This window comes from Medicago truncatula, chromosome 7 (assembly GCF_003473485.1).
Source record: "Medicago truncatula cultivar Jemalong A17 chromosome 7, MtrunA17r5.0-ANR, whole genome shotgun sequence".
Classification (NCBI taxonomy): domain Eukaryota; kingdom Viridiplantae; phylum Streptophyta; class Magnoliopsida; order Fabales; family Fabaceae; genus Medicago; species Medicago truncatula.
In genome coordinates this window covers 54,205,575-54,221,273 of record NC_053048.1, presented here as the reverse complement: position 1 = coordinate 54,221,273, position 15,699 = coordinate 54,205,575, and the positions used below count along the sequence as shown (strand labels likewise).

At 34.4% G+C, this 15,699-nt stretch overlaps 2 protein-coding genes across 3 annotated transcripts; both read left to right on the top strand.

Annotated features, from left to right (window-relative positions):
* Positions 1 to 238: 238 nt before the first annotated feature.
* On the top strand, positions 239 to 4,429 carry LOC11432263 (double-stranded RNA-binding protein 2). Of its 2 annotated transcripts, none has more exons than XM_024769357.2 (4): positions 239 to 381; positions 1,154 to 1,413; positions 2,621 to 2,840; positions 3,032 to 4,429. In XM_024769357.2, exons 2-4 carry the CDS (start codon positions 1,168 to 1,170, stop codon positions 4,081 to 4,083), a joined length of 1,518 nt encoding a protein of 505 aa, XP_024625125.1. In that variant the 5' UTR covers positions 239 to 381; positions 1,154 to 1,167; the 3' UTR covers positions 4,084 to 4,429. The 2 variants fall into 2 exon arrangements, with proteins under 2 accessions (XP_024625125.1, XP_003626369.1); XM_003626321.4 differs by having other exon boundaries at positions 244 to 381; positions 1,166 to 1,413.
* A 1,732-nt stretch (positions 4,430 to 6,161) lies between these two features.
* On the top strand, positions 6,162 to 11,840 carry LOC11420855 (probable serine/threonine-protein kinase At1g54610). Its single transcript, XM_003626320.4, has 7 exons — positions 6,162 to 6,825; positions 6,907 to 7,191; positions 7,308 to 7,625; positions 7,991 to 8,218; positions 9,031 to 9,131; positions 9,523 to 9,640; positions 11,256 to 11,840. The coding sequence occupies exons 1-7, from the start codon at positions 6,490 to 6,492 to the stop codon at positions 11,577 to 11,579; spliced, it is 1,710 nt and encodes a 569-aa protein (XP_003626368.1). The 5' UTR covers positions 6,162 to 6,489; the 3' UTR covers positions 11,580 to 11,840.
* Positions 11,841 to 15,699: the final 3,859 nt, after the last annotated feature.

Sequence of the window (15,699 nt, the reverse complement as noted above, 5' to 3'; positions counted from 1 at the left end):
AATTTTGGCATTTGTAAAATTTTAAATAAAAAAAGTTTTTAGTTTGGGCCTTGCTTCTGGAAGCAGAAAGCATGAATGTAGCTCTAGTAGGCAATAAATCATAATAAAAGAATATTAATATATCCTCGTGAATTTAGTTGGTAGAGATATTACATATTATATATTATAGGTAGAGGTCGAAGTTAGAACCTCAGACATCTCATTTCTCCATATTTAATTGTGTAAACTCTAACACTAAAAAATATTAATACTAATTATTATCATGTTTCTTCCTAAACTTTCCATGACTTACTTTTCTGTGGAAAATTTAGTGAAATGAGTTAAATTAAAATTTGTCGCCTAACTCTGCTCCCTCACACGCACACGCAGATCCTTCAAGAGGTTTGTTTGATTCCATTCCACTCCACGCTTTATGCTCTTTTACTTTTATTTTATTAATTTATTTTATTAATGCAATTCGCATGCTGTTTTTGTCTGAATTTTCGATCTGATTCAGTTGCTTCATTTTTCGGTGTTTTTACTGTCTCTTTGTTCGACTGTGATTTATTTATTTTACATGGAATGACTGTGTTGTTGTGTTGAGTTTATTACACTATCTTCGGTCGACATTTGGTCAACAAAAGTTGATGTATTTGATTCAAAATTTAAGGAGCGTAAACACTTAAAATTGAAAGTGTGTTTTGTGCTTGATGCATGTGATTACAGAGAATTTTTGTTTTCTTAAAATTTGGTGTAATAGTGAACTATTACAAAGAATTTGAGATGTTTCAGATGTTGCATTGCATGTTTTAAGTTGTTGGGATTTTATAGATCATGTAGTTGCCTGCATAGAATGTTAGGTTGCATTGAGTTTTGTGCTACTCAATAATGTTGAGAAAGAAATGTAGAGGATAATATTATAGTAACTCACTCACATTATGTGATAAATTGCTTTTCCTCAAAAAAAAAAAGCATGTGATAAATTGCTTACCATATATTCATATAGTATTGTTAGTCATCGTATCCATTTATTACCGCACCGGGATAGAATCTGTTGCAGGGGCAATTATTTATCCTAATAGTTTGAACAGAAGTTTATTCAAAGCTCGTTTGCTTTACAAAAAAAACAAATTGCTTTTTATCTTAGGCTGCTGGCAAGTTCATTTGTGTGTAGTGTACTGTGCAGACATGTATAAGAACCGGTTGCAAGAGTTGGCTCAAAGAAGCTGTTTTAATTTGCCGGCCTATTCATGCATTCGTGAAGGGCCAGATCATGCTCCTCGTTTCAAGGTAACTGTCAACTTCAATGGAGAAACCTTTGAAAGCCCTACATTTTGCTCTACTCTTAGACAGGCCGAACATGCTGCAGCTGAGGTAGCTCTCAACACACTCGCAACCAGAGGTCCCTCTAGAACTTTGGCAGCTAGAGTTCTGGTGAGAAATTTGACGTATAATGCTTTTGATTTTGAATACTAGAACAGATGATCATAGGGTTAGGATCCCACTGTTTTGTGTCAATTGATATGAATTATGAAGTCAGGGCTTAATAATTTTAGCTTCATATTTTAAAATAAATGAAATAACTGTTAAAAATAGGTGGTTCAATGGTAGCTTATATGAGAACTCCATCCTATAAAAATAACCGACAATAGAATATTAATTTTTATTTACAGTGATATGTAGTATGATAGAACATTATGACATTGTTTGATCTATTAGCCGACCCCACTTAATGAGATAAGACTTGGTTGTTGTTGTTTACACTGATATTGCTCTATCAGCTATATGAACTATGAAGTAAGAGCTATGCTGCTATAAACTAATAGCTCAGTTTGTATCTATTACGTATAAGCTCAGTTCCCAGGTTTTTTTTTATGAATTATACCTGGTCAATGTACCACTTTCTCTTTACTGGACAAATATGCTAACCAGTAACCAGGCAACATGAAGACCAAATATACATTGTCATTTAGGTCTTTACTGGACTTTTGAATCCTGATGTTGATAAATAAAATACAAATGGATTCTAACTTTTGTTCCCCTTTTTCCTTAAAAAAAAACTTCATGTTCCCTTTTTATCATCTATTGTAGTTTGTAGTTTTTCCTCAAGGATTTAAAAGATGTCTGAATCATTAGATTTAACAGTTCTATATCCAAATGGAATGAATAGAAGAATTTGAGATTATCAATTTAACTTTTCCCCTCATATATTATAGTGCTTTTCATTTCCAGTACTCTAAAGAATACTAGATATTTTCACTTGTTGGATTCAAGTGTATTATAGTACTTTTGATTTCTTTTCTATCTTCCCCCCATATTAAAATTCTTCTATTGCAATGTCGAATATGAGAAGTGTTAACAACACTCACGCTAACACTCATTTTCCCACACTCTATGTCTTATTGAAATTCAAGTGGGTCCCATGATTTTGGAAATGGCCCCACATAAAGTGATGAAACCCGCATGAATTTCACAGCCAGTAAGAGAATGAGTGTTGGAAAGAGTGTTAGAGTGGGTTCTACTAGCACTACTCATGAATATATATCAGGGAAATGCTATATATTAGGGAAATGCAGTACTCATGGGTCCAACTATTTCCCTATATATTAAACGTAACATTTTGTTGTTTGGATGTTTACAGGATGAAACAGGAGTATACAAGAATTTGCTCCAGGAAACTGCCCACAGAGCTGGACTGAACCTTCCTGTTTATAGGACTATTCGTGCAGGACCAGGTCATGTCCCTAACTTCTATTGTACCGTTGAGATTGCTGGAATGCATTTTACTGGAGACCCAGCTAGGACCAAAAAACAGGCTCAGAAAAATGCTGCAATAGCTGCTTGGTCTGCATTGAGAAAATGTGAGCATTTTGCGGATGTAATTATGTCTCCTTATATATATATTTCCAGTTCAGATTCATGGATAGTACAACCTCATTTTGTCTTATTTTCAATTTGCCTGTTATTCTTTTTTATTTGACATTATCTGGCTTATGCTTCTTTTCTTTCCGGGACTTGCTTTATATTCTATTTGTTCTAATTTTCTTTCCAGTGTCAGCAAATCAGTTATCTTCTTCAACTTCATCCTCATTTTCATCCGAGTCTAAAAGCAATGAAGAACAAGAACATGTTATTATTGCTCGGGTCCTTGCAAGCTTACAATCATCTGGGTCAAAGAACTTTCCGGAATGTGATCATCAACATAGATGGCAAAAGTCAACTACAACCTCATTGGTGTCAACCCAGCCAACTCCAGGGATGTATCCTATGCAATACCAGCATTGTGGAATCTCTAATTTCTCGCCCGAATTGGCTCTTTATCAGACTTGGCAGCAAGAACAAATTATGCAGCAAATGATGGCACTAACCATTCAACCAATTATTCCACCCGCTCCACAGATTTATCCACTAATGCAATCTGTGATCCAGCCAGATCGCTATCTCTATTTTCCATCTAAAGAGTTATCATCATTCCCTGTAGGACCAAATTTCTCTATTGCTACACCAAGGCCTCCATTTTACTATTCAAACCAAATTGTCCCCCAGTTAAACACGGGTAGGTCAACAGTAACCATTAGAGAGATACAAGAAGAAAAAGCAGAAGACTCCCAAGTTTGCAACTTTAGCAATGAGACAAGAGTCCAATCACCAGCTCCAGAGAATGTGAGACAGAATCATGTCGGCTCTCGAAGCAGTAGTAGTAGAAATGGACTGGTAGGAGAACAAAGTTTGAAATCTGAATGGGATTCTCATAGGAGCATGCAAAACCCATCCAGGATTACTATAGCACATTCACAAGCAAGTTCCAATAGATGTTTTAGATCACCAGCAGCTTCATATTCCACCGTGAGAACCACGGGCCCTACTTCATCGACTGGTTCCACAGTGCAGCATAGAGAAGTACCTATGGCTGTTGCTCCAAGGTTGAGAACTGGGGTCCCACAAAATCCAGGCATGGTAAGAACGCCTACTCCTCGATTCAATATGGCCCCAGCTGTGAGAATCAGATCAGTAGTTCCAGTCTGCTCAGCTCCTCCAAGGAGGTCCGTGGCAGAGACGTCCAAAAGCAATGAAAAAGGAGTTTCTAAACCCAAAGACAAATGAGGTCCCAAGAACTAAGCTCTGAGCTTGGCCATCTTAATTCTCAAATATAAATATTATGAGTATTAAGTAATGAGTATAGCGGTTAAAAGTTAAAACATGTAGTGGTAGGTCGTGCCAAATAATATGTTGGTTGCCTTTGTAGATAAGTAAACAAAAACTCTACAAATATGTTCCAACCTCCAACTTTGACAAGAGATCCCACCGATTTAATCGGGTGTGGGAATTGAAGTCAGGTTTACCTGACTTGTAATGGTGAGCGGATTTGATAATGTAAATTCTCACCTAAGTTATTATAGTAATAGTTCGATCGTGAAATTAAGATTAAACGGTTCTTCCCTGATAAAAACAAGAAGATTGCATGGTTCTAATAATGGTTATTCAAAAAATATAATAGTGATCTAAATATTGTCATATTGTTTGTTCCACAAGTCATTTTAGCAAAAAAGAAAGAGTCTCATTTTATATACTGTTTTACAATACCAATAAAGTATTAAGTTTAAGTTTTTATTTTTTTTATTTTAATTTTTTGGTAGATAGACGAAAATGGCAAAGCCGTTATAAACTCACTCACACAAATGGAGATACCGGGGTTCGAACCCTGATCATGGCATCCGGTCTAACAATTTTGGCATTTTGCCAGTTGAGCTAGGACTTATGGATTAAGTTTATTTTTTCTATTATGCTCGTAACTATGACTTTCTCTTCTTTCAATTATTGCGATCTCTATTTCTCATATCATTTATAAATGAGTTAAAGAACGAATAATTTTGGAAAATAAATCAAAATGTTTTAAAAAAAATAAAAAAGAACTGCTATATTTTTCAATTGTCATTTAAAAGAATTTATATTAGGGATAAAGGGGAGTATTAAGCAGTAATTATTTTCCTCGTTTCTCAAAAAAAAAAAACATCCGAAATGCCAAGGACAGTAACACAGTGCCATAATTAAGTGACAATTTTAATTTGAGGCATTTTTTGTTCATATTTACCAATAATTTTACTTTTTATATTTATAATCATTAACTGTTTATTAACAAAATTTGTGTTTTAGTTTGACAAAATCAATAAACAATTAATGATTTTGAAACAAAACAGTAAATTGCTTTCAGAAGGGATTCCCGATACCTCCACTTGTTTGTGTGTGATTTTATAATGGCTTTGCCATTTTGTCTATCTATCAAAAAAAAATTGCTATCAGAAGGGTTAGTATTAGCTAACCGCTACTATAATAAGCATACACATTCATCCAAAAAAAACTATTTATGACAAGTAAAGGATGTGTATTATTTGAACAATCAGTTATATGACAACTATAAATTTACAAAAAATAAAATTATTATTAACATGAAAACCAAAGTAATAGACATAAAGTAAAAACAAAACATAATGTTAATATAAAAGAAAAAATTGTCACAAAAATTGATTGTATAAATATCATTTCTTTATTGATTGTATAAATATCATTTCTTTTCCCTGGAAAGTTAAGCAGAGGGAAACACGAGAAAAATTATTAATGTGGATAAAGGGTGTTTGTCGAATTTTTGTTTGATTTTAACAACATGAATACTCCGTAGCACATGAGTTGGGTTGTCAGTTGTCTCGCAACACACAGCATAACCCCACATCATTCACATTTATCGTCGGACAAACACAATTCAATTTCAAGTCTTGTTGAGACACTTCCTTTTCCATTACAAAATTTTCAATACTTTTTTTCTCACTATTTTTTTAAATAACAAATATTCGATTTGTTCTTGTATGAAAAAAGTAGTATCTTCAAAAAAAAAAAAAAAATGTCCTCTCAACTTAAGGAATAATTTAATAAAACCCATGAAGGTTGATTCGACTTATAAAAAATTGATTCATATTATGAATTCAATGTCTATCTTGACCCTGATGTGTCCCTAGTCCACTTCACCTACAATGGCTACAAATTTTTCATAAAAGAAATTACAAAGATTGTGAAATACGGATATATTGTCCATGATGGTGCCTTAGGAGTTACGTTACGTCACAAAGAAAGCGCAAAAGTAAGTAGTAGATTGTTACTCACCTCCAAATCCTACCCGTCCGTATATTGATGTGTGGAAGGACTACAAAAACAAATGGTTTTGTATTGTAAATTGTGAAATTGAGTTATACCAAGTAGTTTGACTTGAAAATGAGAGTGCAAAGATAAGAAGAAGGAGATCTCACTTTCTTTTCTTCTTGTCTGAGGCCATAAAACAAACACTACATACACAACCACTCTCTATTACTACAACAACTCCACATTATTTACCATTATTACACTAACTCACTCTCTCACTCCTTTTTTCTATTTTTCTTTCATTTTTTTTTTATTTTTTTTTAATTCTTATTCTAATTTGAAGCAATGCTAAGTGACAATGAAGCATAGTTTCAAGAAATGGGATGTGTGATTGGTCGCCAAGCCTCGTCAAACAAGGGTTCAGGTGCCCAAACTAACAGGATTAAGGTTGATGAAGCTTCTGCGGCGACGACAGCGAGTAACGGTGAGGAGAAGAATGTGGTAGAGATTGAGAATGATCAGAAGAAGAAGAGTGATGATAGTGTTCAACGCTCTCGAAGATCAAAGCCGAATCCAAGGCTAAGTAATCCACCTAAGCATTTACGTGGTGAACAGGTTGCTGCTGGATGGCCATCTTGGCTCACTGCTGTCTGTGGAGAAGCTCTCACTGGTTGGATTCCGCGAAAGGCTGACACATTTGAAAAAATCGATAAGGTTGATTGAATTAACTGTTTGTAGCTTGTATTGTAGAATCTCAAATTAAGTTCTGACTATGATTCTTGTATCTTATTTTAGATTGGGCAAGGTACTTATAGTAATGTGTACAAAGCTATAGACTCCATGACCGGTAAAGTTGTTGCTCTCAAGAAGGTTCGATTTGACAATTTGGAACCCGAGAGCATTAAATTCATGGCTAGAGAGATTATTATTCTGCGAAGGTTGGATCATCCAAATGTTATTAAGTTGCAAGGTTTAGTTACATCTAGGATGTCTTGTAGTTTGTATTTGGTGTTTGATTACATGGAGCATGATTTAGCCGGACTTGCTGCAAGTCCGGTAATCAGGTTTACGGAGTCTCAGGTTAGACCAGGTTTGCCTTGAACTAATTACTTATGTTATTCTTTGGTATTTGGTTTATTTTCTTTTCAAGCTGTAGTATTTGATTTTGTTTTTAAAAATTGCACCTTCAATTGCAGATAAAATGTTACATGAATCAACTGCTATCGGGACTTGAGCATTGTCATAACCGTCGTGTACTTCACCGTGATATTAAAGGATCAAATCTTCTTATTGACAATGAAGGAATACTTAAGATTGCTGACTTTGGCTTGGCATCCTTTTTTGATCCAAACTATATGAATCCCATGACTAGTCGTGTAGTAACCCTTTGGTATCGGCCTCCTGAGTTGCTTCTTGGGGCCACAGATTACGGTGTGGGTATAGACCTCTGGAGTGCTGGATGTATTTTAGGAGAGTTATTGGTCGGGAAACCAATTATGCCTGGCCGTACAGAGGTAAAAACTTACATATCTCGTTTTGTTGGCTTTTAGGAATTTTCATTTCCCTTTTATTCTGTGTCACGTCTATATAAGTTGCAGTAATCTCAGTCTAATTATAGTTTGCATTTATGAGAATATAGAGATGCTAATAGAAATTTCATTTCATTTTCCTAAATATGCTGACTACCAAATTACGTTGTCCACAATGTACGCACAATCATTATGTTTATGGTATATTTCCCTTTTTAGTGGTACACTAGATCGTATGTTTAGTTATATCCTATCTCATGACTCGTGTAGTTTGTAAGAATTTTATATTTATATAGCATAGCAAGTTATCCAAAATCACAAATAACTTATCTAACTTCTTTCTTGCATAGGTGGAGCAACTGCATAAGATATACAAACTATGCGGTTCACCTTCTGATGAATACTGGAAGAAGTCAAAGTTGCCCAATGCTACATTGTTTAAACCTCGAGAGCCATATAAGAGATGCATAAGAGAGACATTCAAAGGTTTTCCACCGTCTGCTCTACCCCTTATTGATAAACTTCTTGCGATTGATCCTGTAGAACGGGAAACCGCCTCAGATGCTTTAAGAAGTGAGGTGGGTTTTTTCGAAATTTCCCAGCTTTGTAGTCGTACCACTTAGAGTCTTAGACTGCTATATTGTCCGTGCATATAGATATCCTTAAAGTATATTCATACTTGAAGATCTGTTTGTTGATACGTATGACTAAGCTGCATTTTGAGCTAAATGAAGGCATAAACCACATACGTGAAGCTCTGCTTTGTAATACGAATGGTTAGACTTCATATTTAGCTGCATCAAGCCCTATAATCTTCAGGCTATATGATCCTTAACAGCAATCTTATCCAGTGGATATTCTGATCTTTACATTAAATCTTCTTAGGACCTGGTTCTTTGGCTTCTTGTTTTGGATATCCTATACTAACAATGTGCTTGACGATCATAACCTGCCACTATAGGAGAACTAGTCCATCATACCTTGAAATGCAGTCTTAGAGGTGATGCCCCTGTATTAAGCCGTGTTTATCTTAACCACATGAATCCCATCTTGGAATAGATTTAGCAAATTTTTGGTGTTTTCTTTTTAATTAAAATTAAAAATAAATGAGTCCTACAGTTTTTTAAAAAAATTGAAGAGGGGGGAAATTGTTTTTAATAGAGTGGCACTATTGCCCATTTTACAACCGTCTCCAAGGAAGTTAGAACTATGTCCCTTGAGGTTACAAGATCAAGCTCTTACCAGTGAGTCGACACTTCATAGACAGACCAAATCAATTTAATATTGGCTTATCCTGTATGAGTTTATAAAATGAAACTGTCTTGAATCTGATTCAGATGCTATCCCCGTTGAGTTACAACTACTGCTTGTCTGCTCCTACATTTTGCAGTTCTTTACCACAGAACCTTATGCTTGTGATCCTTCTAGTCTTCCAAAATACCCCCCAAGCAAAGAAATGGATGCTAAAAGACGTGACGATGAAGTGAGGAGGTATTTCTACTCTTAAGTTTCCATTATGTATATTGGAAGTATTTGAATATATTTAAATAAGATATCATCTAGCGATTGGGAGGGAGAAAGTGGAAGGAAGATATCAACTGTGAGGACTAAATGTAGGGTGTTGACCCGGATATTACCAAAAAATATTTTATTATCTGCATTTTTCAATGACAATTTTGAATCTCCTGTTATTTAACAAATTTTCTCTTCCAACAGCCTTATACATAAATAAACCCTACAGTCAAAACATACTCGATGACATTTACAGCAGTCATAAGTGAAAAGTTTTCCTTTTGTTTTGGGTAACGTGTTCTAGTCATGATTTATCCAACCTGGTATGTTTGATCATCTCTAAGATACTTTTTTGTCTATAAATTTTCAGACAAAGAGCTGCAAGCAAAGCTCAGGTTGATGGCTCAAAGAAGCATCGTACTCGTGAACGTTCTATGAAAGCTATGCCTGCTCCCGAAGCCAATGCCGAGCTTCAATCCAATATTGATGTACGTTCTAACAAATTACCAATATTGCTAATCTCTAGCATACTAATGATGCTTTGTTTTATACAATTGCTAAATACACGTGCTTTGAGCTTAATGTCTTTAAGAATGCTTAAGGAATGAAAAGATTGAGACTAAGGGCCTCTTTGGATTGGATTATTTGAGACACAAGTTTTGTGAGACTGTTTGGTAGAACTTATAAAGATAGCTTACAGCTACTTTTAGCTTATTTTCATAAATTCTCCAAGATAGCTTTTGAAAACAGCTTATAGCTTATATGAAAACAATTTAACTTTGTTTTGTATTTTGATATAGAAATACCTTATACAGAAGGGCTTATCATCATAAGTGCTTATGCTATAATCAGCAAATAAGTTGTTTATCCAAACATGGCCAAAGTAGAGAGAACAATTAGGATTTGGTCACCAAACTTTCTCAATCCGACTCAAGTATGGTAGATTATCAATAGGTACCTTAAGATATTTGAATTTGTCTCGAATAATTTGAATTAAAGCGATTATTTTAGCTATATTTCTTCTGAATGAGCTTAGCTAAAAATGGTTTCCTACTTCTTAATTAGAAGCAGTTTGAGCCTCTCATTTATCCTGGATTTTTTACAACTTAAATATCAAAATTCTTGTTGTTTTTGGATTTAAAAATTACGACAGAGCTTTTTGAAACAATTACCGGGGTGAGTCACGACCAGGTCGCTTTCTTTAAGACGTTTCGCGGCACTACCTAAGTTGTGCAAGGTAGACTAGCAACCGCGCCGTCTTCAGGATAAAACAGCTCAGATTCTTACTGTACGATTAAAGGCTGCACTGCCAGAAATCGCTCGAGAATAACACCTCAGTATGGTTTCGAAAAGTTTCGAAAAACCACTGCCAGAAATCACTCGAGAATAACACAAACCGAGGGAGATGAGAAGGGGAGAAAACCAGAGAAGAGGATTCGATTATCGGTTTTGGAGTGAAGAATCTCATTCCCGAGCTCTCTATTTATAGAGAGGTTTCGACCTTGTTTTCTCCGCCGACCCGGTTCGCGACCCGCCAAACCCACGACGCGGAAACGTGCGGGACTTTTCCCGGAGCAGCAAAAAATTATTTTTCATTTTCTGAGCGCCAAAAATTATATTTCTATAAGGCCCAGCCTAGCCCAAGTCCGGTCGGACGGCGGCGCTTATATAATTTTTGGCTCACTCCGTTCACAAAAGTGGGTACCCAAGGGCACTCCCTTGGAAGTGATTTCCCACATATATAAACACTACTAGAGTGTGTGATCTACCCAATGTGGGACATAAAATTTTCAATTCACACTTTACACTAGTTTCTACATCATTGTGTTTACATTCCAATGTCTCCTCATAACAACTAGTATACTCCAAGTTTTTGCCAATATACACTAGTGTTCCAACAATTCTCTTCTGTATTAATGCCTTTATGTTTTTGTGCATCTTTACCTTCGTCTGTGCTTCGTTTAGAGATGAAATCTATCCTTTCACATACTTGTTTGCTACTTTCTTTCTAACAATATAAGAAATCTGCACCTGCATGATTATGATATTGTGACTTAAAGTAAAGTCAGAGTAAATTTGTTTCTGTCATTTCATGTAAAACAGAGAAGACGTCTAATTACTCATGCAAATGCCAAGAGCAAGAGTGAAAAGTTCCCTCCACCTCATCAAGATGGACAACTTGGCTTTCCTTTGGGATCTTCACATCATATTGATCCAGATACTATTCCTGCTGATATATCTTTCACTTCAACCACATATACCTATTCAAAGGAACCATTCCAAGCATGGTCAGGTCCAATTGGTAATGCTGCCGATATTGGAGTGTCGAAGCGAAAGAAATACACCGCAGGAGAGGCGTGGGATTTATTAAAACCGCATACAGGTGCCCCCAAAGATAAGTTTAAAGGAAAGGCAATTATAGCATAGATATCTATTACTTAAAAAGTCCAATTAAGAATCTTAATCTGCATCAGCAAGTGATGTTTTCTTTTTTACAGCTATCAGTAAGTGATGATATAAGAATAATCTTTCCCCATCTTTAGTTACATCTTCAAAGTATACCCCATAATTTCTTTTGTTTTTTAATTGAAACTTTTTTCTTCTGTTTAAACTGTCAGTATGGTAAGAGAATGAATTATCATGATGTACATCTTGATTTCATTAAGGAGACCCGTGTTAATATCTAAATTGTGCTTAATTCGTTGTGAATTGTTAAAAAAAAAGGTATTTCCCTATCCTCATTTCAACACTGTGTTGGTGAACCAAGTAGCAAGGTCTTTTGCAATCCTTTGACACTATCTACTAACTATTTATCTACTAACTATTTATTAAAATTGATGCCATATATATTTACAATTTTGCCCCTAGAAGGGGCAATTTGGTAATTCTATAACTCTTTAACCTTGGAGAGTGTCACCTCATCTAAATTATTTTCTTTTTTATTCTTTTCTTTTTTACTAGTTATAAACTCGTGCTTCGCACGGGTTCAATAACGTATTCGATAAAAAAATTCTTCGAAAGAAGAGATGTTAAAATGATGGAACATTGTGATTCATCATAAAATATGTATGGGTTGATTAAGAGAGCATATAATCAGTTTATGAGATTATGAATTGACATAATATTTAGGATGAAAACAATTGGAACCAATAAAGAAACCAATGATGTGTGAATTATGATTACATATTATCCAAAATTATAAAAAAGAGTTTTGTTGTTGGAGTTACCAAAAAAGGATAGATACTCGTATTTACATCAGATGAAATCAAGCAAAGAAGTAGCATCGATGAGTGAAGATAATCTAGTCTAGGATTAGAGTTAAGGTGATCTGTTGAAAGTGCAGATCATGAACACCAAATCTTTATTTGGGAACGATTTGATGTGCATAATTTTAGGTGGCTTCTCTAGATCAAAAATTAGTTTATCACCTACCTCTAACATATGTTCTCTGCAAAAGTTGAACCATTGGCCGCCTAAGTATTTTTCTTAACTTGCTCTCTTTGTCGTTATCAAGCGACACTTATACCTTTTCTGAGCTTGTTTCTCGATGAGTGTGATTGTTTTCCGTGTTCCATTTAGAAATGTCCTTGATATCTCATTTGGGAAGTGTTAGGTACAAAACAAATTGCAGTGTTAATTAGATGTTATATATATATGTGTGTGTGTACATTTCTAAAACATTTACCAAAGCATTATAAAGACTTACTGTAGAAAAAGAGAATGTTCTATTTTGTTCAAGAGATTATTAAAACAACATTATAATTAACATGGAACCAACAATGTGCATATTAACGTTACATAATAGTTAGGTTTATAAAAGAGACTTCAAGTGTCATAGACTAACCAAAAAGGGATTTTTGCCAATATTTACATCAGACAAAATGAAAAGAACAAATGGCATCCCAAAGTCAAGATAGTTTACGATTACAGTCCAAAGCGATGCGTCAAAATAGTAGAAGTTTAAATAGTTCAATAGCAAAGATCTACTTTGGAACAACTCGAACGTGCAAGTTTTTCGGTGACTTTTCGAGATCAAAGATGAGCTTACCACCTTCTTCCATCACACGTTCTCTGCAGAAATTAAATCACTGCCACCTAAGCATTTTTCATAGCTTGCTCTTTCTGCGGTAATGAGGCGACACTTATACTTTCTCCGTGTCTGGTCATCAATTAGAGCGACTGTTTTGCGCTTTCCTTTCAGAATTATTCTTGACACCTCGTTTGGGAAATGCTAAACAGGAAAATAACTGCAATATTAGTTTAATGCATATTAACATGGATAAGATGTATGCGAATATAATTATATATAATTTATAAAGTAAAGGTAGCATAACCGATTTTAAGCTAAAGAAAATGTACCATGACTTCTAATTTATCTTCCTATAAAGTCTAGATAAATGCACGCATGTGCATTATATGTACCTCGTTGACCAATTAACATTGTTGAAACAAATGGAACTTAAGCATCACTCCCGCATGTGCATCTATAGCTAGCACCTTTGACATTGATGTCTTTCGAACATTTGGTGCAACTCTCATAATATCATCCAAATTGGTTAGGATTGAATTTAGTTGTTTACCAAATAGTGATGCACTATGTATCCTGGCACAAATTATGCACATGAAATAAAGAATAATGCAATATGTATTTTTAATTTGTGTGTAAAAAAACTCAAAGCATGTTTGTGCATTAAAAAAGTAGACAATGACTAAGTTTATAAATTCAGAAATTGGCCTAACCTGAGACAGATTGAAAAAATCGTTGTACGAAGTACGTTGAGAAGAAGCCGAACTCTAACTTAAGTTCTGACTGAAGCTTTGACTATGAGCTTGAGAAGTGTTAAGGTCACAACAATTCAAGAAACATGGTCAAAAAACAATCAAATCAGATTGTGAAATAATAAGTTACTCTAACACTGTATTGTGAAATCATAATGCAAATTTACTAAGTCTTAAACTTCTCAACAACCGGATGGTGTAGGTTGATGAGCAGTCTCGAACCTGACCAATTGTTTTATATATTTGGGTTGCCATTGACTACAAAATGGAAGCAAAGAACTCAAGGTAAATAGATGGTAAATGATAAAGCTACAGAGTATTTTTCCCATAGTGTTACATCAACTATATTCCCACTCCATAAGGAAAGACATCTTTCAAGTCATTATTAAACTTATACAAAATTCTATCATCTGATGCTGAAAAATTAGAAAATAATACCTTTTATCTTTCAACACAATGCTCGTACACAGTTTCTTTCCAGTCCCAATTGGCGTTGTCTTGACAATCTAATGATGAAGCACGATGATTTCTTAAAAAAAATTACTTCTATAAGAACATTATAATCGGAGAAAACACAGAAATAAATTAAAGCGCATAACTATATCATATAAAACGTCAGTTTTGAATTTTCCATCTTGAATTTCCTTAAATGACTTAAAGCGAAATTCATGAGTAAGAACGTTAGTTAACTTATCAGACTTCTGCACGTTTCTACCAGAACCAAAAACAACTTTAAAGGGATTAAATGCAATGTCATTATCAAACACATGACAATTATACAAAGTATAAGTCGTGTTTTCCTCGATCAAAGTCTTCCAATGCTCCAATTCTCTATATCAAGTTATTACATGAACTCGATCACCCTAAATCCGAGAAAGAAACCAACAAATATAAATATAAATCAAAATGTTCACTAATAGGTAACATTGATAAATCATAAAGGAAATTACAGCAAATCTTAACTAACTCATCTAACCTTTGCATCACAAATAATGAGCTTCATATGTTGATTCTTATTACTATCAGTCGCAATCCAAGAATCCAGCACTCCAAATCCTATTTTTCAAATGTCCAAATCATTTTTGAGATCCTTAATGTAGTCATAATCCCTTAACATTGAAAGTCCTATATAGAAATACAATAATACATCATTTAATTTTATTCACTTTGTTCATTCTGATATCGAAAGAAGCTAACATATTTCTATGTGATCAATTTTTGTATCATCAAATCAACCTGATCTTAAATGCACAAATTTTTGTATCATCAACTTTCTGGACCTCAATGATATGACCAAAACAAATTTACACCAATCAACTTTTGTACGGCTCAATGATATAGGAAAAAATAAACCAAATATGAAAATTGTTACAGCTTTAGGATTACTCACAAAAACTAAAATAACTCACATGCATCAATTTTTTTCAACTACAGTACCAGAAGCTAAAATAAAAATTGTGTCAAAACCTTACCATGAGCTAAAATTCAATCATCATGACCTCTACTATAATCCACATAACAAAGGAAGATTTTTCTACAACCATGCAACATAACAATTTCTGGTACATAATCCACTAACAATTAAAAAAAAAACCCTTACGATGCAGAATTGTGAAAAAAGGAAGAAAACCACCTTTATTGAAGCAAAAACTAAAACAGTGTCGAAAAAAGAACCACTCAAGCCATAAAAATTGGTCAATTCAAGTCATGCATGGTCTCAGAATCACGAAAAAAGGAAGAAAATAACATCTTATGAAGAAGAAAATGA